At 45.9% G+C, this 20,150-nt stretch overlaps 1 protein-coding gene across 1 annotated transcript in view; it reads left to right on the forward strand.

Annotated features, from left to right (window-relative positions):
• The first annotated feature begins 3,623 nt into the window (after window positions 1-3,623).
• Window positions 3,624-20,150, forward strand: part of GDA (guanine deaminase) — a 70,221-nt gene continuing 53,694 nt past the window's right edge. The window contains exon 1 of the mRNA XM_029054954.2: window positions 3,624-3,864. Coding sequence (XP_028910787.1) covers window positions 3,742-3,864 — 123 coding nt within the window. The 5' untranslated portion in view covers window positions 3,624-3,741. The remainder of the gene's footprint in view (window positions 3,865-20,150) is intronic.

Here is a 20,150-nt window from a genome sequence, read left to right on the forward strand (position 1 = left end):
ACTGCCACTGCAGACCCATTCATGGAGATGACAGCTTGAGAGAAAAGGGGAAAAGTTAGGGCAAAGAAGATGGAGAGACAGTGTGTGTGTGTGAGAGAGAGAGAGAGTGAGAGAGAAGATGACAATAAGGGAAAAAAGCAATGTAATTATGATACTTATTAAGTGCTTCCTATGTACCAAACACTGTACTAAGCACTGGGGTAAATACAACACCACCTAGTTGGACATAGTTCCTTTCCTGCTTGGGGCTCATAATCTAAGTAGAAGGGACTAGGAGAAAGAGAAATAGGAGGAACAGGGAGAAAAGGCCAGCAACTGAAAGAATAACAAAGGGACAAGGACTGAGACATTCATTCATTCAATCACATTTATTGAGCGTTTACTGTGTGCAGGACACTGAAAGCGCTCGGAAAATACAATTCAGCAATAGAGACCATCCCTGCCCACACCGAGTGGAGAGGACTCTGGGGAAAGTGACTGGAAAAGGGGGAGAGGCTGCAAGGCAGTTAAAGGAAAAAGAGAGGGACAGAGGATTAGAGCAATGGGCAAAGAAAGAATAATTGAAGTCTGGAAGAAAAGGAGAATGAGAATGGGAAATGAGGAGAGATGTCAAGGTAGAGAGCGAGAATGGAGGAATAGGAATAGAAGGACGGAGAGAGGAATAAATAAGTATGGGGACAGGTAAACCAAATGAGGAGAAAATATGACTAGGCCAACACAAGGAGTTGAAGGAGAATGATGGAAAAATTACAGGAATTGAAGAGCTAGGAGCAGAGAAAGCAAGGAGGAGGAAAAGTATGGCACTCTCTCTATCCTGGATGAAAACTGGATATTTACATTAAGGTAATCATGCTGTATACATAGCCTATATTTGTGTATATAATATGAATATTTAAATGGCTCCAGATGGCTCAAAGCCAGAAAAGAAGCCTTGTGGGATCCTGGCATCATTGGCATTTATTTCCTATTTACAAGGTGCTTTCTATTTTTGCAAAGTGCTCGATAATTACTTCTATTATTTAATTACCCACAACAACCCTGGGAGGCATTTTTATAGATGAGGGAATTTGGGGGCTAAAAAGCCAAAGCAACTTGCCCAAAATTTTACGGAGTAGCCAGGGCTGAGATTAAATGCAAAATGGTGTATTATAGAACCAGGGCAGAATGCCAATGGAGATGAATAGCTTGGGAGTGGTGGAGGGGTAATAAAACCACTTTTTCTATTTTGTACATAGGGTTCCCCTAGCTAATGTGAATTCTTTGGAGAGGTTGGGAGGTTTGGGGACGCGGGGGGTGGGAGTTAGAAATGACTACTTCATTTGTGCCAGCATATTTCGTTGTGCGATAGGAAGAGCAGTACCAAACTCACCTCCCCACAACATTGACTTTTTTTTAATGGTATTTAAGTGCTTTCTATGTGCCAGGCCCTGTACTACGTGCTGGAGTAGATAAAAGCTAATCAGGTTGGACACAGTCCAGTTCCACCTGGGGCTCACCGTCTTAATCCCCATTTTACAGATGAGGTAACTGAGGCTCAGAGAAGTAGAGTGACTTGTCCAAGGTCACACAACTGACACGTGGCGGAGCTGGTATTAGAACCCAGGTCTTCCTGACTCCTAGGCCTGTGTTCTATCCACTAGGCCTTGCTGCTTGAAGTAGTCTCTCAGAAAACTTCAGAGCTTTTTTTTTTCCTAAAGCGGGGGAAAAATTGAGTCACGGAGCCTTGCCCACATCTTAAGTAGAGTTGAGTTTCAAGCTTCGCATTTCCCCTCAGGGACTTATGCGGGAGTTTTTCAGGAAGAACATAAAGGTAGGGCTAGGGTCCTAACACAGTCAGCTTGGCCCAGAGGTAGAAAGAGACGGTAAAGGAGCTGCCCACGGCTAAGTTCTGCAAGGAGCAGCAGCAGCAGAAGCAGCAGCGGGGCCAACCTAAACAGGAATTTTTTTTTTCCTTTCAGCGTTGCACCGAATCCCAGGGAACCGGCCAAGGCTCTTGGAGAAGCGATCAGAGCTCCTCTTCTGGAGCGTCCAGCCTGGACGGCCAAGAATCTCAACTTGAAAGTAAAAAAATGAATCTCATTTTCTCCCCCTCCTGGATCCCTCGGTACGACACAAGTACTCAGTGAAAGGGATCGTGATATTTGAGATCGGGAAAGTGGGAGCGAGGAAAGGAGAGTTGGATGTCAGCCTCCACTTATTTTACTTCGAACACCCCTAGGAGGGCTCGGGTTTGCCGTCCAGGGGCCTAGGCAGGGATCCGCGTCCTGTGTCTCCCACCCACAGCCCTGCCCCAGGGTGCGACACTGCATCGGGGCCAGTCGGTTCAATCGATCAGCGGTATTGATCTCTAGACTGTAAGGTCATGGTGGGCGGGGAATGTGGCTGTTTATTGGGAGTCCGAGGTCATGGGTTCGAATCCCGGCTCTGCCACTTGTCAGCGGTGTGACTGTGGGCAAATCACTTCACTTCTCGGTACCTCAGTTACCTCATCTGTAAAATGGGGGATTAACTGTGAGCCTCACGTGGGACAACCTGATCACTCTATCTGCCCCCAGCGCTTAGAATAGTGCTCTGCACATAGTAAGCGCTTAACAAATACCAACATTATTATTACTATTATTGTCGTATTGTCCTCTCCCGAGCTCTTAGTACAGTGCTCCGCACGCAATAAGCGCTCAGTAAATAAAATCGAATGGATGAATGAGTGCGTACTGTGCGCAGAGCACCGTACTGAGCGCTGGAGGGGCGGGAGGGGGTAACGCTGTAACCGAGTTCCTTACCCACAAGTTTACAGCGCAGAGGGGGAGACCCACCTGAATAATGATGTGGTCTGTGTTAAGCGCTTACTATGTTGGTATTTGTTAAGCGCTTACTATGTGCAGAGCATTGTTCTGAGATACGGGGTAATCAGGTGAGGCTCACAGTTAATCCCCATTTTACAGATGAGGTAATTGAGGCCCAGAGAAGTGACTTGCCCACAGTTGCACAGCTGACAAGTGGCAGAGTCGGGATTCGAACCCATGACCTCTGACTCCCAAGCCCGGGCTCTTCTAAGCGCCGGGTTGGTTACCAGCTAAGCGGGTTGGACGGAGTCTCTGTCCCGCGTGGGGCCCCCGGCCTCGATCCCCATTTTACAGATGAGGAAAGTGAGGCGCTTTCAAACGATGGATCCAGACCTAAGTGCCGCGGGGCTGCTGAAGGCGGGGGGGCGAATAAAGGGATCGGCTCCAAGAGTTGGGGAGATTCGGTCCGCGAACCCAACAGTTGGGGAACCCTCGCGCCCAGCCCCTCCCGGCCCCCCCGTTGCCTCCCCCCCGCCCCTTCTCCCGCCCCGCCAGGGGAGGAGAGAAACGGGCGGAGAGCGGAACCACACCCCGGAGGGGCGAGCGTTCGGTGGGAGGGGGGGCCCAGCCCGTGCAATAGGCGGCGAGGACGTGCGTCGGGCCCGCCCCTGGGCGCGGCCTGCAGGGGCAGGCTGGCCAGAAAGGGAAGCGGCCGCGGCCGGCAGATCCACTCGGGGCCGCAGCAGCAGCACCGGCAGCGCTAGAACCGGCAAGTCCGGCGGCTCCCGCTCTCCCGCTCTCCCGCAGCAGCAGCAGCAGCAGCGCCAGTAGCCCTGCCTCCCTGCCTCCCTGCCTCCCTGCCTCCCTGCCTCCCTGCCTCCCTGCCTCCCTGCCTCCCTGCCTCCCTGTCTTGCTCCCGCGCACCGGGACATCCAGCCCCCGCCACCCGACCCCAGCCATGTGCGCCTCTCTAATGCCCCCGCTCGCGCACGTCTTCAAAGGCACTTTCGTCCACTCCACCTGGACCTGCCCCATGGAGGTGTTGCCGGATCACCTCCTGGGAGTCAACGACAGCGGAAAAGTAAGTGCGTGGAGGGGGTGTGGGAGGAGGGGTCGCGGGGAGCACCCGGGATTTAGCCGGGGCCAGCTGGCATCGCCTCTCGTTCACAGTTAAAATTGCCGTGAAGTTGAATTTGCCCTTCTTAGAGAGACCTCAGTGGAGGGGGGGAGGGGACACACGGGCCCGTTGCCCCAGCGCTTCGCTTTCGTCCCAACCTTCGCCGGATCCCGGGGCTCCCGAAGTCGCGATGTACTCCCTAGGCCGGTTCGAAGATAGTCGCTCGGTCTCAGTTCCGTTTTATAAAAATCAACGGGGGAGGGGAAGAGCCGGGACCGAGAAGTAGTTGACGGACCTGCCCGTTGGCGGTTGGGAGAAGTGCTAAAATCGGAGAGTTCGCTTATCGGTTGCCGGTCTGCCTAGAATTGGTGCGAACCGCCGGTAAACTGCACGCAATCCAAGATGACCGAAATCAATTCTATAACCAAAGCTTTTTCTAGGCCAAAATGTCTTCTCTCTCTTTCTCTCTCTCTCTCTGTTTTTTTGGTAAATATCCCACTTGAAAAGGGAAACAACTGAAACACTGCAAAAGGTAACTACGCAGAAAGAATGGAGAAAGAATTTTAAAATAGTGGCCCAGATGGTAGTGGTAACCTATCTAGTTGCTCAGGGTCCTTCCTTTGGGCATGGAAGGAAAGGCGAGTACTTAGCGTTGGAGGAGCAAAAGTTCCAATACTTCCAGGGCTCCACTGCTCCGTTGAGCTAATGTTAACCTGGCCCTGCCTGGAGAAGAAGAAATCTAGACTTTAAACTCATTCCCAAGGGAAGTGTTTTTTTAACATTTTTAATGTTTTTTTCTGGTGTTCTGAACTAGATTTCTCCCAAACACATAGGACGGTGCTCTGCACAAGAAGGTGTTCGATAAATTGCGTTGATTGGTTTCAAGCTCCCTGTGGACAGGGAACAGGTCTAATCAACTCTGTTATATTGAACTGAACCAATACAGTTAGTACAGTGCTCTGCACACAGTAATCACTCAATAAATACGATTGATTCAAATGGCGTAAGTGCCATAATTGTGATTTCCAGTATGTAAGCAAAATGCACCTACAGTACACAATATGAACTGTTACTGCCTTTGTGGGTACTAATAAGGGTAAGGAGTTTGGCCAGATTTGCCCTTGAACACATGAAAGTTTGGTTTTTTTTTAAAAAAAACAAAACACAAAAAACCTCTCATTGAAGTGACTTAAAAATGATGCTAAATCCTTTGGTATATTTCAGTGATCTGTTTCGTAATGTCACCTAGGAGATCAAAGACCACTTACAGGGTAGATTAATTTAGAAGGGATATCTTATCTGGTTCAAGATTTTGTAAGTCTAGGAAACCTGGCTCTGTAATTATAAGATGTTTGCATGTAAAAGGATCCATTTAACATATTCCTCCGAATCCATATGGAATGTATGGCCAATTCTCTTTCTCTCTCTCTCTCTCTCTCTCTCTTTTTCTCTTTCTCTCTCTCTCTCCCTCGCCCTCCTTGATCCTGAAGGCTCTTAGAGAATTTCAGGAATAAGCCAATTAGAAAAAAAAACATATCAGAGTTCAGGGAGGGTTGGAGGCATTATTTTCACCATATCAAGCTGTTTCACTCCTGAATTCTAAAAAAAAACTTCCCTTTTCAGAATTTGTTTGAGAACAGAATTGGTGACAGAGAAAGGAGTAGGAAGTGCCTTAGCTGGGATAATTTTAAATCTTTTACCTAATGATTCTACAGCAGAATTAAAACAGAACTCAGCTGATCCTGTAAGTAATTGGCAATGAGAGTATTTTGGGTAACGGTTAGAATGAAGTTAGAAACTTGGGCTAAATTATATAATATGCTCTGTATGCCTGCCTCTCAACTATTTCCTTTCCTTGGTCTGGTCTAGAGACCGGCATGTACTTTGTTCTTTCGATCTGACCCGACGGGACCCACAACAAAGTTGCAGGTTGGGGAATTAGTGTTTCTGTATGGGTACAGTGTCGAGGGGTGAGTAAAGAGCAGGCAGTGGTTATTTGCAAAATCATAGCCAAGATCAAACCCCAATCCTCTTCAACTGAACAAAAACCAAAAGAAATCAAGTGGAGTGCTGGCTTATAACTCCTGGGTAGAAATTTTCAAAATGGAATGGTTCAACTTAGGACCACTGTGTGGAAGTCGAATTGCTATCACAGATGTGGTTGTGTTAACCCAGGTAAGTAGATATTCTTTAGGGGTATGGGTTGGGTGTGAATTTACAGTCTACAAGTGTACTACGCAATACCTGTGCTAATCTCGAAGCTTGCTGCCAAAGCAAAAAAAAAAAGTCTCAAATTCCATACGAATACATTCTTCTCCATTTCCGAGTAATTTATATAGTGTAACATTCCAAAAGAGTTTGTATTTGCCAAATGGCACTGGGGAGGGGGCCGCTGGGTGCCTGCAGACTGGATCTTCTACCGAGAAGCAGCCTGGCATAGTAGAAAGAGCCCAAGCCCGGAGTCAGAAGACCTGGCTTCTAAGGCCGGCTCTGTCACTTGTCTGCTGTGTGGCCTTGGGTAAGTTGCTTCACTTCTCTGTGTATCAGTTACATCATCTGTAAATTGGGGATTGTGACTGTGAGCCCCATGTGGCATAGGTCAAATGCTTGGTACAGTACTCCGCACACAGTACATACTCAATAAATTTGATTGTGTCCAACCTGATTAGCTTGTATCTATCCCAGGGCTTAGTACCGTACCTGGCACGTAGTAAGTGCTTAACAGATACCATAAAAGCCCTCAGCATAACATGACTGAACAATTCCAGCTGTCCAAGCATTTCAGGGCACCAGTTGATGACTTGGTTGAATTGCTTCTGAATACAATCTCAGGTTTGGCGATTTAGATACCATGCTCTTGCCAACTGGACCATGTTTTCTCTTTTAAGAAAGCAAGCAGGGAGGGTAGATGTGGTGAGGAAAGGTCTAGTCTAACCAGACTTATCTCTTCTGCCCTGCTGCTGGAGACTGGGGTGGTAGCTACCAGAACCAGGGTCCTTCTCTCAGGGTCCTTTCTGTGGGGAGGCTAAGGATGGGAGCTGGACCCTTTAGGATCAGGACTCTCCACTGCTTTGCTGGCCAACCCCACTCAACCTAGTGATGGGGTCTTCTGTTGAATCTGGCGGATGACCTTCAGTCTAGTCTCGCTGACTTTGGGAGCAAGAACCTCTAAGAAAGAGTAGACTGTAGTCCTGGTGGTTGGCCCCGAACCTCATGCCCTCTCTCTCTGCCAGCCATGTTCCCTCTGAGGCATAGAGTGCAACAAGTGAGTAGGCGGACAGAGTCACGGCCAGCACGTTGAAAGGGCAGGCAGAGTCTTTGATGTGCGGGACCCAGATATGGCCCGCCGAAGCAACGCGTTCCCTGACGATACCCCTTTGAAGAAGCAAGGTTGGCTCTCTAGGTTCTTGTCTCTCTCTTTCTATCCTGCCCTGGTAAGCAGATCACTTACTGGCATGGCCTTAGGAGATCAATCGCTTGAGATAGACAGGGTCATCTCCGCAGGTGAGTATCAGAAGGGCACCTTATACTTTATATCACAGGTGTGCTTGGAGTAAATGTTGCCACCTCTTGGCCAGGTAAGCCTTTTCAGCATTTTTCTCTTTACTCATCCTGCCCTCCCTGCCTCCACCCTCTGACCTCTCTCCAGCCATTCTCCTTATCCCCTTTGGCCCCTTCTTTAATACTTTAAACACTTTGCTTCTCTTGCACTGTGAAAACCCCAAACCTTCCCCTCGCTATTCTCATGGCTTCCTTGCACCCCAGATCGCTGGGCTGACCTCCCAAACTGTGTGTGTTTGTGTGTGCACATGCGCGCGTCCGTTAACTTTTTCTACCTCCACCATCCCTGTCCCTTTCCTGTCTCATGTCAGCTCATTCAAAACTGTGGAAGAGGCATGGGGGAGGGGACTATTGTCACCCTCTCCCCATCCTGCCCCGGTCCCATTTACAGTGGTGATTTTGGGGGACCCTGGGCAGCATGGGCTTGTATGAAGCTGGGCAGGTACAGGGATGGCTGTGGCAGGATGAGTTTAAAAAAGTGTAGTGCAGGGGAAAGTTCAGGGTTACAGAGCACAGGGTCAGCTTGGTGTGGGGCAGGGGGTAGGTTAGAGAGGGACTCGGGGAGTCATGGTGATGTGTTGAGGATAGATTGGGATTATGGGGTGCGGAGGGAGGAAATAGGGGAATTATGAGAAAGGATGATTAAAGGAGGATGGGCAGAGTGGGAATGGGGTAGGAGTGGGAAGGGAGAAATGGAGGGATGAGAAAGGGAAGTATGAGGCAAGTAAAGAAAGAATGAATTAAAAGTGTTTACCTGGCCAGCAGCCCAATTGGCAAATATATAATGATGGCATTTGTTAAGCACTTACTATGTGTGAAGTGCTGTTCTAAGTGCTGGGGTGTGGGGATACAAGATGATCAGGTTGTCCCACGTGGGGCTTACAGTCTTCATCCTCATTTTACAGATAAGGGACCAAGCTCAGAGAAGTGAAGTGACTTGCCCAAAATCACACAGCTGACAAGTGGTGGTGCCAGGATTAGAACCCACGACCTCTGACTCCCAAGCTCGTGGTCTTTCCACTGAGCCACACTGCTTCTCTATATATGGATATCATAGGGGCTGTCATTCAGTCAATAGTTTTTCTGAAGCACTTGCTGTGTTCAGAGCACTGCACTAAGCATTTGGGAGAGAATGCTAACTACACAGTGGGATTGTGAATATTCAAGGCTGCAGCCTTTCCTCTCTTCCTATCAGAAAATCTTCTTCACCCATGTTAGATTATATTTCTTGTCATTCTTCTCCCTACTTTTCTTTTGGTGGTTTCTCACTCTTCTTCAGATCCTGTGCCCTGTTGCTCTCTCTGTGTGACGGTCCCCCTGTATGTCTATTCACTTGTCAACATGTGTTTGAATCCACATGTGTGTTTCTGTCCTTGTGTTTAGAGGTGTTGGGTTTCTATGTGTAAAATTGTGTGTCTGTGCCTCTGTATTTGCTTTTCTGTCCATATACGTTTGTGTATCCCTGGGCGTTTCTGTGTGTGCTCATGCCTTAAGTATTTCTGTGTATGTGTGTGTGTCCTGTACATATGCACATGTTTGCAGGTAGTAATAGTGGGAAACTTCAATTACCCATACACAAATTGGCCGAATAACTCATCAGGATGAGAATTAGCAGTAAGGATTAAATGGGATAAATGACTGTTGTCTGGAACAATTTGTTTTAGAACCCCAAGGAAAGCTGATATATTGGATTTAATTCTGAATAGGGGACAGGTCTTCATGCAGGAAGTTTATGTGGGAGAGCTGCTCTGCAATAGTAATTACAATCCAGTGAAATTAAATATGCTTGCTGTTGATAGGAAGCCCAAAAGACCCAACAAAAATATATTGAATGTGGGAAAAAGCACTATGAAAAATGCAAATATTAGGGAGAAGATAGAGTAGTTTTTTTTAAAAAAAAAAGTGAGACTGTTTATAAATGAGAACCAGGTAAAGTGTGTACCAAAAAAACTCAATAAAAGAGAAACCCTGCATGGCTAACTGGAAAAGTAAAATAAGTCATCAAGGAGAGGGGCAGAACTCATCCCCCAAATGAGAATAGGAAAGCCAATGGAGGGTGGTAGGTCAGATCCAAATAGAAAATTTGGTGCGTTCAGAAAAGGAGTTTCAAAGCCCTTTGCAAAAGACACCAAACAAATAGTAAAAGATTCTTCAAATATAGCAAAAGCAGGAAACCAGCTAGCGAATCAGTTGAGCTACTTAGCGATCCTGCATAAAAGGTTCATTCAGAGATGTAAAGGCAATAACCAAGAGACTCGAGGAAGCCTTTAGTTTGATCTTTACTGAGGAAGTTATTAGGGAAGAACAAAGACTATTTTTGCTGAGTTTATAAATGAGGTAAACAAGTCACCAGGATTGTCTGTGATCCATCCAAGACATCTGAAAAACTCAGAGTGGAAATTGGGAAACTCTCTTGGCAAGAATATGTAACATTGTTACAAATGACCACTGAACTGGAGGACTGGCAGCTATCCAATGTAAATCTCATCTATAAAAAGGATTCCTGGAATTGTAGACCAGCAAGTATTACTTCTAAACCCAGCAAATTAGTAGGATCTGCCATTGAGTTTAGGATGAATGAACACTTAGACACAAACACAACCTGTTGGGAGAAACACAACCTGGCTCCTGTGAGGAAACCATACATCACTAGTCTGGATAGAGGACATAGTATGTTCCCATTTTCAAGAGATCTTGGCAAAGATTCCATACTAAAGGCTTGAAAACAAAACAAAAATAAGTAATCACTGAATTGGAGGAAATGATCCTTCATGGATAGGCAACCCACTAAGACTGCCAACTCCTTAAGAGCAGGGATTGTGTCTAACTCTATTGCACTCTCCCAAGCCCTTAGTATAGTGCTGTGCAGACAGCAGGAGTTCAGTAAACACAATTGGCTGATCAACTGAAACAGGTGAGATTAACCCACTTTTCTGGATGATGAAAATGTATGTTGCTTTGCGATCCCCCAAGCTCCAGCCTGCACTCTTGGCTTCCCTAATACCACTCTACTCACTGTGCCTCACTGTCTTTTTTTTTCTTGCCATTGACCTCTTGCTCACACAGTCCCTCCTGCTGTACTGCCTCAGTGGCTAAGGCACCAGGATAGGTCAGCGGATCCACAGCCTCTCTGCAAGCTAGGCCCTGGCCTTAGGAGCTGCACTGTGATTTCCCCCACCAGCCCAGCCACTTCCAACACTAACCACCTGCTTCACTCCTGGCTGCTAAGCCAGGCTGGGGTTAAAGGAGGCTAGTGACATTCTGGCAGCAGGGGTAAAAAAGGAGGACCAACATCTCGGCTCCACTTCCACCCCTATCTAGCTCCCACTGCGGTCGTTGGGTAAGGCACATTATCAATTTGGAAGGGAGCCTAGACCAGAAGTGACCTGGGACTCCTCTCTGGTGGGTACTGGCAGTTACTTCAGAGTTGCAGGGGTCCAGGGATCATTGCTTTATGTCACAGCCATCCTCCTCCCCCTTGATCTCGATCACCCCTCCCTCAGCCCCACAGCACTTATGTAAATATCCATAATATATTTATATTGATGTCTGTCTCCCCACCCTAGGCTGTAAGCTTGTCATGGGCAGGGAACATGTCTACCTACTCTGTTAGACTCCCTAGTGCTTAGTATGGTGCTCTGCACACAGTAAGTGCTTAATAAATATGATTGGGCTGGCTCAGATAGGACTGATATTGGGCTGGACCTTGACAGTTTTCAAACCTGTGCAGGGCTCTGATATTGGGGGTGGGCATGGGAGTGACCTATTCAGAAGATGTAAAATTGAAACTCCTTCAGACTTTGTAGTTTATCAGCAGCACCAGCCTCCTACCAACACATCTGAGGCAAATTTGGGAACTGTGCTCCTCCCTGTGCTCCAAACTGCCTTTTCCTACCACATTTAAACCCCTCCTTCCCAGTTCTCTGCTTTCTTACTGGCTGTTCTTTCCTTTCCATTCTTCCTTCCACACCTCCAACCCACTACTAAGTCCACCTGCCTTTAACTCCTTTTTTTTAATGGTACTTGTTAAGCGCTCTGTGCCGAGCTTACTAAGAGCTGGGGTAAATGCGAGATAACCAACTTAGACACATTCTATTCCCATTAATATCCCATATCTTTATTACAGTTTGAAAAAGGTAGCTTGCTTTTCAACCCACACACTTTGTCCACTGTCAGAAATTCCTAGGAATCCTGGGATACTCATTTCATATAATAATAATGGTATTTGTTAAGCACTTACTATGTGCCAAGCACTGTACTAAGCGCTGGGGGGAATAGAAGCAAATCAGATTGGACACAGTCCCTGTCCCACATTGGGCTCCCAGTCATAATCCCCATTTTACAGATGAGGTAACTGAAACACAGAGAAGTGAAGCGACTTGCCCAAGGTTACACAGCAGACAAGCGGTGGAGCCAGGATTAGAACCCATGACCTTCATATCCATGGATCTCTGCTGACTCCAGATTTTTCAGGTGTACCTTGGGCAGCATTATGGCCTAGTGGAAAGAGCATGGGCCTGGGAGTCAGACCTGGGTTCTAATCCCAGCTCCGCCACTTACCGCCATGTGATCCTGGGCAAGTCACTTTTGTGCTCCTCATCTCTCTCATCTGCAAAATGGGGATTCATTACCTGGGCATCCTCCTTCTCAGACTGTGAAACCCAGATGGGACTTTATCTTGTATCTACCCCAGAATTTACTACAGTGCTTGGCCGTAAGCATTTAACAAATGCCATTATTATTATTATTCTCTGTCCTTGATGTCAGAAATCCACATATTGACTCTGAAGGGGTTCTTGACTGAGCCCAAGCCAGCATCCATTTGTGACAAGAATGTTGGCAGAAAAGTAAAGAACTGTGGGACCTTCTTGCCTCTGGTAGATCTGACCTTTGGGCTCTTAAATGAATTTATTGCAGATAGTCTTAAGATAGAAAATATTTCTCTTTTCTTTTTCCTCATATAACCAGAGTTCAAAACAAGGTGAACCAGTGTATAAGCCTGGAAAATATTTCTTTAAGTGCACCTTTAGTGTTTGTAGTGTTTTGAAAACACATCAGTATATTGAACATTAGAAAAGACTGCAACTGAATGTCCTTGCCCTCACCTGAATCCTGCTTCTTTTCCTATCCGCTGTCCTCAGCCCCATCTTTGCCCTACCTCTGCTCCCCCAGGAGCCCTCTCTTGAGAAACAGCATGGCTCAGTGGAAGGAGCACGGGCTTGGGAGTCAGAAGTTATGGGTTCTAATCCCAGCTCCACTGCTTGTCAGCTGTGTGACTTTGGGCAAATGGCTTAACTTCTCTGTGCTTCAGTTCCCTCATCTGTAAAATGGGGATTGACTGTGAGTCCCATGTGGGACAACCTGATCACCTTGTATCCCCCCCAGTGCTTAGAACAATGCTTTGCACATAGTAAGCGCTTAAGAATACCACTGTTATTATGGCACTTCACTCCCTCTCCCCCCACCTTAGTTGACCCCAGGCTTCTCAGGCCCCAGCCCTCTTGCCTGTTGGCTCACTCCACTTCCTCCTGCATTTCCTCCTCCTGCTCTTCCTGTCCCTTACCCTCTACATTGCTGCTAGTACTGTTCCTGTCTCTCCAGTTGCTCTGCTCTCCTAACCATTGATTAGACTGTAAGCCCGTGATTAGACTGTAAGCCTGTCAAACGGCAGGGACTGTCTCTATCTGTTGCCGACTTGTTCATCCCAAGCACTTAGTACAGTGCTCTGCACATAGTAAGCGCTCAATAAATACTATTGAATGAACCATTCATTTCTGGGTTGTCAAATCTGATGCGGTTGTAGGGTTCAATGGAGATCCAGACAGAAGCAACTTCTCTTTAAATTTTCTTTTCACTTGGGCACCTAACCCTCCTTACCCTTCTCCTACCCTCATTTCCACAAGCCTAAGCCAGTACTCAAAATAACCGAAAGAAAGAAAAAAAGCATATGGAGAGCAGCTAAGCTGTTGATAAAGAAACATTGGTTTTTTGAAGCACAAAAGTTGATTTTGTCCATATATCTAACAGTACTGTAAAACTTGGAATTTTAACCTCAGTGTTGTATAGGGTCCAGCACAGCATCACATGTCAGTAATTGACATTGTGAGGTAAGTTTTCTTAGCCTGCCTTTCTCTCTCAGCACTTTGTTCTGAGATAATTAAATGTGGGTTGAAGATCCTGTAATAATGCTTTCCATGAACTATCTCATCAGAATTATAGGCCACTGGACTTGGCCTGGGGAGGGGAGACAGTGATGTCACCCAGGGTGGGGCAAAAGGTCAGGGCATTGCAGAGCTCTGGGGTTAGGAGATATTTTTCCCACTCTATGGAAATAAGCCCAGCCTGGTTCCCCAGGTACTTATCCAGATTCTCAGTGAGCTAGCCAAGCACTCTCCTTCACTTAACTGTTTACTTCTGTTGACAATTAAAGATGAACTTGGGTTTAATGATTCATTTTCAGTCGTTGTGCCAGAAATGTGGATATTTTGCAACACTGCTCGCCTCTTCGTGCATCAGGCATCACTGAGGCATTATTTTTCTGTTCCTTAGCAGCCGTGTCATTCCTGAGGCCCCAGTCTGACTTGACACAAGCAAAAACGTAAAGAAAATAAGGAAGTGAGCCCCCATCTCAAACCCCAAATGATGAAGCACCTAGGCTTTAAGGAAAGCCATCACCCATTCAAAACTGCTTTTTACCAGTCATTCATTTTTATGCTGAAGTTTGTGTTTCTAGCCGAGGCAATCTCTCAAACTAGGTATGCCCATATCATTATTATCATAATCATTTATTATTATTATTACTGTTACTTTAATGAACTTTTTCAGCCCTTGTTTTAAACACCAGACTGCATTGCTTAGCACAGAAACTCCAAACAGATGGAGTTTCCAATTCTTGACAAAGGAGCCTACTTCTGAGAAATTTTCTATGAGCACTCTCCCTGGGGGGGGTCTAGAGTACTGGCTGTGCCATTTAGTGTCATTTTTCTTTTGATGAACCAAAGGGTCAATACAGAGTCATTTCAGTGAGGAAATCTGGTATTGCCTCTAAAATTAATAATGTATGTACTAAGCATTCATGTGCCAAACACTGTACTAAGCACGGGAGTAGATACAAGATTATCAAGATAGACACAGCCCCTGTCCCTTCTTGGGGGTTACAGTCTGAGGAGGGTGAGAAGGTATTGACTCCCCATTTTACAGATGAGGGAATGGAGGCCTAGTGAAGTGATTTGCTCAAGGTCACAGAGCAGGCAAGTGTCAGAGCCAGGATTAGAACTCAGGTCCCCTGCCTCCCAGGCCTATGCTCTGTCTGTCAAGTCATCCTGTTTCTTTTCTGGATTTAACAGAGGAGTTATTCACTGCAGAAAGATCCCTTCATCAAGATGGCCACCTGGCCCCATGGAACATTCCAGCCCTAGGCACACAGTGCTGTGGTCTCCAAATTGCTTCAGAATTGGGAAGGCAGCATGGGCTGCCTCTAACCCTCATTGCCAACCACCCTAGGTCATTATAAGCAGTTGATCCCAATGCGGATAGATGGCGAAGCATTTCAAAATTTTCTCCATTTTTTTTTCAGGAGACTGTTTTCTTCCTTTTGAATCAAGCCACAGTTAAACAGTAGTTCATCAGTGCAGACAGGTCTATGACAGCAGCTCATATGAAAACCCTAAAGTAGTTTGTCACCCTGTTTGTGAGCAGAAGGTGTATTTGAGGAGTTGAACTAATCTGCCTTTTTATGATTAATCCTGTTCTCTCCTTGGGCTCAGTTCTTCCCCTCCACTGACCTTTCGCAAGAGGGAAACTACTAGAATCCTCTTGGTCACCCAGTCTTCATCCCTTGGTTTGTCACCATTCCAAAGAAATGGTTACATAAAGCTATTTTCAGCCACGGGGTTTAAAACACACAATAGTAAAATTAAAGCTCAATTTAAGAACCCAACTGTTTCATTCCATTGAAATTCTTTCATATTTTGGCAGGATTGAGAGGGCAAATCTCTTGTTTCTCATGTTCTGTGCACCTCACAGCATGGCATGCATATAGGTATTAGCAAATAGAGTCATGAAAAAGTTGAGCCCTCTAACATCACCCACACATGATGGGGCCCAGCCTAAGTAGAACAAGTGTAGAATGGGATGGTTGAAGAAGAGACATGGATCCTAGTTAATCGATCAATCCTATTTATTGAGCACTTACTGCATGTAGAACACTCTACTAAGCATTGTCTCCAGGTACCAGGAGAAGGTTGGGGGACCTACCCCATCTTTGACCACTTAGTCTTTGTGTGCTTTCTGGAGATGAAGTTTGAAGGGCAATCAATCAGTTGTATTTATTGTTTACTCTGAGCAGAACACTGTACTAAGCACTTGGGAGACTACAGTGCAGCAGAGTTGGTAGACATATTCCCTAACCACAAGGTGCTTATAGTCTAGAAGGGGAGACAGAATTTAAAATACATGACAGATGTGTCTGTAGCTGTTGTGGGGCTGGTGGATGGGGGTGAATAAAGAATACAGACCCAAGTGTAAGGGTGTGAGAAGCAGTGTGGTCTAGTGGATAGAGAACAGACCTGGGAGTCAGAAGGACCTGGGTTCTAATCCTGGTGTTTGAGTGCTTTAAAGCCAATGGTCAAGAATTTCTGTTTGACAAGGAGGTGGAAGTTTTTGAGGAGTGGGGAAACACAGACTGGACGGTTTTATAGAAAAATGATCTGGGCAACAGGGTGGAGTAAAGACTGGAGTGGAATGAGACAGGAGGCAGGGAGATCAGCGAGGAGGCAGATGAAGTAAACGAGGCGGATTATGATAAGTGGTTGGATAGATGTGGTAGTTGGATGGAGAGGAAAGGGAGGATTTTAGCAATGTTGGGAAGGGCAGTGGAGTGTGTTCCTTCTACTACTCTCTTTCTGGTGTGCTTGAGGCCTGTAAAGTTCACCCTGAAAAAACAGTGGCATAACCTCTAACAGACAAGAACCCTGCCAGGAGGAGTAAGGACAGTGAGAAGTACCGCTGCCTGAAAGCTGTGGTTTTGATGATATCAGAGGGTTTTTTGATTTTTGTTTTTTCCCCCTGCACAAACTTTAGCTTGCTTTTAACAGAATTTTTACCTTAACGGCTGTTAGCCATTTTTCAAGTAGTTGCCAAGTGTGCATGATAAAGAAATCATACACACAGAAAGCAGAAAGGAAAATGAAGTGAGTTGTAGATTTTAAAGAAATGGAAGATATGTAACTAAAAGTGACCAGGAAACTGTGTAATAGAGGACCATATGTGGTCTGCATACTGGTCCCACAGTCCTCCCTTGAAAATGAGCTAGAGTAGAGTTATAGAAGGAAGCCTAGATATCCCTCTACAGCCTTATTTTAGGGATCGGGGAGAGTACACCTCCACTCCCTAAATGCCAGTGACTGTCCATCCACCTCCTCATCAAACAGAGACTCCTTACCATTGGCTTTAAAGCATTTAATCAGCCCGCCCCCTCACCTCACTGATCTACTACAGCCCAGCACACACACTTTGCTCTTCTAGCACCTGCTTACTCACTGTATCCAACTCTGTTTTATTGTTCTCTGCCAAGCACTCAGTACAGTGCTCTGCACACAGTAAGTGCTCTGCACACAGTAAGTGCTCAATAAATATGATTGATCTCATCTATCTCACTGCTGACCCCTTTCCCATATCCTCCCCCAGTCCTCCATCCCTCTCCATATATCTATATATATGCCAGACCACCACTCTCCCCCACCTCAAAGCATTATTCAGGCTGCATCTCCTCCAAGAGGCCTTCCCTGATTAAGTCCTCTTTTCCCCAGCTCCCTCTCCCTTCTGTGCCTTATGTGCGCTTGGATCTGTGACCTTTGGGCATTTGATAATTGCCCCATCCTCAACCCCACAGCACTTAAGTATTTATCTTTAAATTATATTCATTCATTCACTCAATCATATTTATTGAGCGCTTACTTTGTGCAAAGCACTGTACTAAGCACTTGAAATGTACTCTTCAGCAACAGAGACAATCCCTGCCCCACAACGTGCTCACAGTCTAAAATATATTATAAATTACATTAATGTCTGTCTCCCCCTCTAGACTGTAAGCTCGTTGGGGGCAGGGAACATGTCTGCCAACTCTGTTGTATTGTCCTCTCCCAGGTGCTTAGTACAGTGCTCTGCACATAGAAAGCACTAAGTAGACACCATTGATGATGATGTATTGAGTAGCAACTTGGGGTGAAGTTGAAGCTGCAGGGAGAAGTCCTCATCTTCATGAAGACTGCACTTCCCTGAGCATCAATGCATTTGGGCTCAGAGGACGTAACCTGGAGCAGCAGCTACGAATTTACCTTCCCAAAATAGCTGCCCTGCAATCAATCAATCAGTGGCATTGAGCACCTACTGTGTGCAGATGGTTGTACTAAGCACTTGGGATAGTATAGTACAGTTGGTAGACACGGGCCCTGCCTATGACAAGCTTAAGGTCCAGTTCATCTAGATCTCATCCACCACTCCTGCTGTGTGCATTTGTGACCGCCCAGAGGTGGTCTGGCTACAGGACTATGTACCTCTACGTGTACTTGAGATGAGAGGTTTCTTGATACCTACTCTCTTTAAGGAGAAGCCCTGTTTGAGTTTTAGGCTTTTAGAGGTTTCCTGTTTTACCATTTAAAGATTTTTATAAAAATTCTAAGACTCAATCAATCATATGCACTTAGCGCTCACTGTGTGTAGAGCGCTTGGGTGAATGCAGTACAATAGAGTCGTAGACATCATCCCTACCCTCGGTGCAGTGTATGTGTGAATGTGTGTGTCTTCGTTGTAATTCCCTCAGCACCTGGTAGCATACCACACATAGGTGGTGCCTAGTTGATCATTGATGTATTAATTGTTTTTGCTTCTTTCAGTAGGTGCTTGTTCATGCAAAATGGGCTCGAGGTTTTTTTCATTTAGCAACGCACTGAGGTGGGCTCCATGAGTCAAATCTGATAACAGCTAACTCCTAGGCAGTTAGATTTTTAAAAAGAAAATCTGCCCTTATTAACCCTCAACTCTATTTTGCAAACACAGACATAAGTCTGCACCCTACACAGATCAGCTTCCAAATAAGCCAGATTCTGCCTTCATACTCACACATAACTCCTGTTGACTATAATACAGTCAAACACACAGACTGTTACTGAAAATAGAATCAGTGATCACTAACTAGAAATAGAAACTGAAAATGTTGGTTTCCGGGGGTAACTGGGGCCGACTTTGTAATTAAAGTGACAGAGAGAAATTGAAATTAAGACCTTTTCACTTATACTGAACAAAATACAAAGAAATGGGAGAAAAGAGGCATCCTCTAGCTCCTGGAAATAGTAAAGGATCTTTCACTTTAAACAGTGAGGAAGAAAAGCTCTATTTAATTTTGTGGAATAGGAAAAAATGGCAGAAACAGCTTTAAAATGACTGAAACCAGCCTTAGCAACTGAACTCCAAACCAGAAGTAGAAAATCAGACAACAGAAAGTGTCCGTTGCTTCTGAGGCTCAGAAATGACTGATTGCCACTGACTTTTGCTGTGTTTATAAATGCTATTTTAAGGGGGTGATCTTTGCAAATTCTGAAGGCAGAACGTACAGCCTAGGAAAGACACACACAAAAGCATAGAGAAAACAAGACTTAATACTGCTCCTGCTTAGTCAACACATTGAATGACACTGGTTAGCTAAGAATGGGAAGACTTTGTGCCAAGTTGTGATCGACTAAGGTAGCAGGTGAGTTACAGTATGCCTTATTGGACCATCGTTTGCCCCTCCGCCTACTGTATAATGTATTTTAGTTCTGGCAAGCTCTGTCAATCATATTTGAGTGCCGACTGTGAAAGGGACTGTACTGAGTACTTGGGAGAGTATAATAGAGTTAGAAGACGTAATCCCTGTCCTCAAGTAATTTACAGTCTAGCTGGGGAGACAGACATAGAAACTTTGCAGATATGGGGAGACTACAAAGGAAAGATGGATATGTGGATGAGTAAATGCTTAAATAGCAAAATATGTAAGTCACTATGTACAGAAGTGTTATGGGTGGGTGTGGGTGCAGAAGTGAAATACAAATGTGGCCAAGGTAATTGTAGGGAGCACCAGATTAGGGCACAAGGAAAAATTAATCAGGGAAAGCCTCGTGGAGTATGTGGAATTTTAGAAGGGATTTAAAGATGAGAGCTGTGGTTTGTCAGTGTTTCAGGTAGGAGGAAGCCTTGAGCAAGGGTTCAAAGGCAGGAGAGAAGAGAACGAGGCATAATGAGTAGGTTAGCTTGGGCGGAATGAAGTGTGCAAGCTGGGGTATAATGGGAGAAGAGAGTGGTTAAGTAAGAAGAAAGCTGAGGGGGTGCCTTAAAGCCAGTGGTCTGGTGTCTGCTTGATATGGAAAGGGGCACCATTGCAGGTGTTCTGAGGAGTGGGAAGACGTGCAGGGTGACATTTGGGAAAGTGGTCCAGACAGCTGAATGAAGTTCAGACTGGAGTGGGGAGAGGCTGTAAGTAGGGTGGCTAGTGAGGAGCCCCCATTCACATAGCTTTAATGCTAAACACCCTTTCCCCCCGCACCCTGCCTTCAGCCTCACCTGCCATTGTGGTGGTTGAGCCATTTCCCTCTTGAGTGGGACAGGCAGAAGTTGGAGCTGGCAAGTGTTGGCATGGGGTGATTGTGACTTCT

The sequence above is a fragment of the Ornithorhynchus anatinus genome, chromosome X5, assembly GCF_004115215.2.
Source record: "Ornithorhynchus anatinus isolate Pmale09 chromosome X5, mOrnAna1.pri.v4, whole genome shotgun sequence".
In the NCBI taxonomy this organism is placed as follows: Eukaryota; Metazoa; Chordata; class Mammalia; order Monotremata; family Ornithorhynchidae; genus Ornithorhynchus; species Ornithorhynchus anatinus.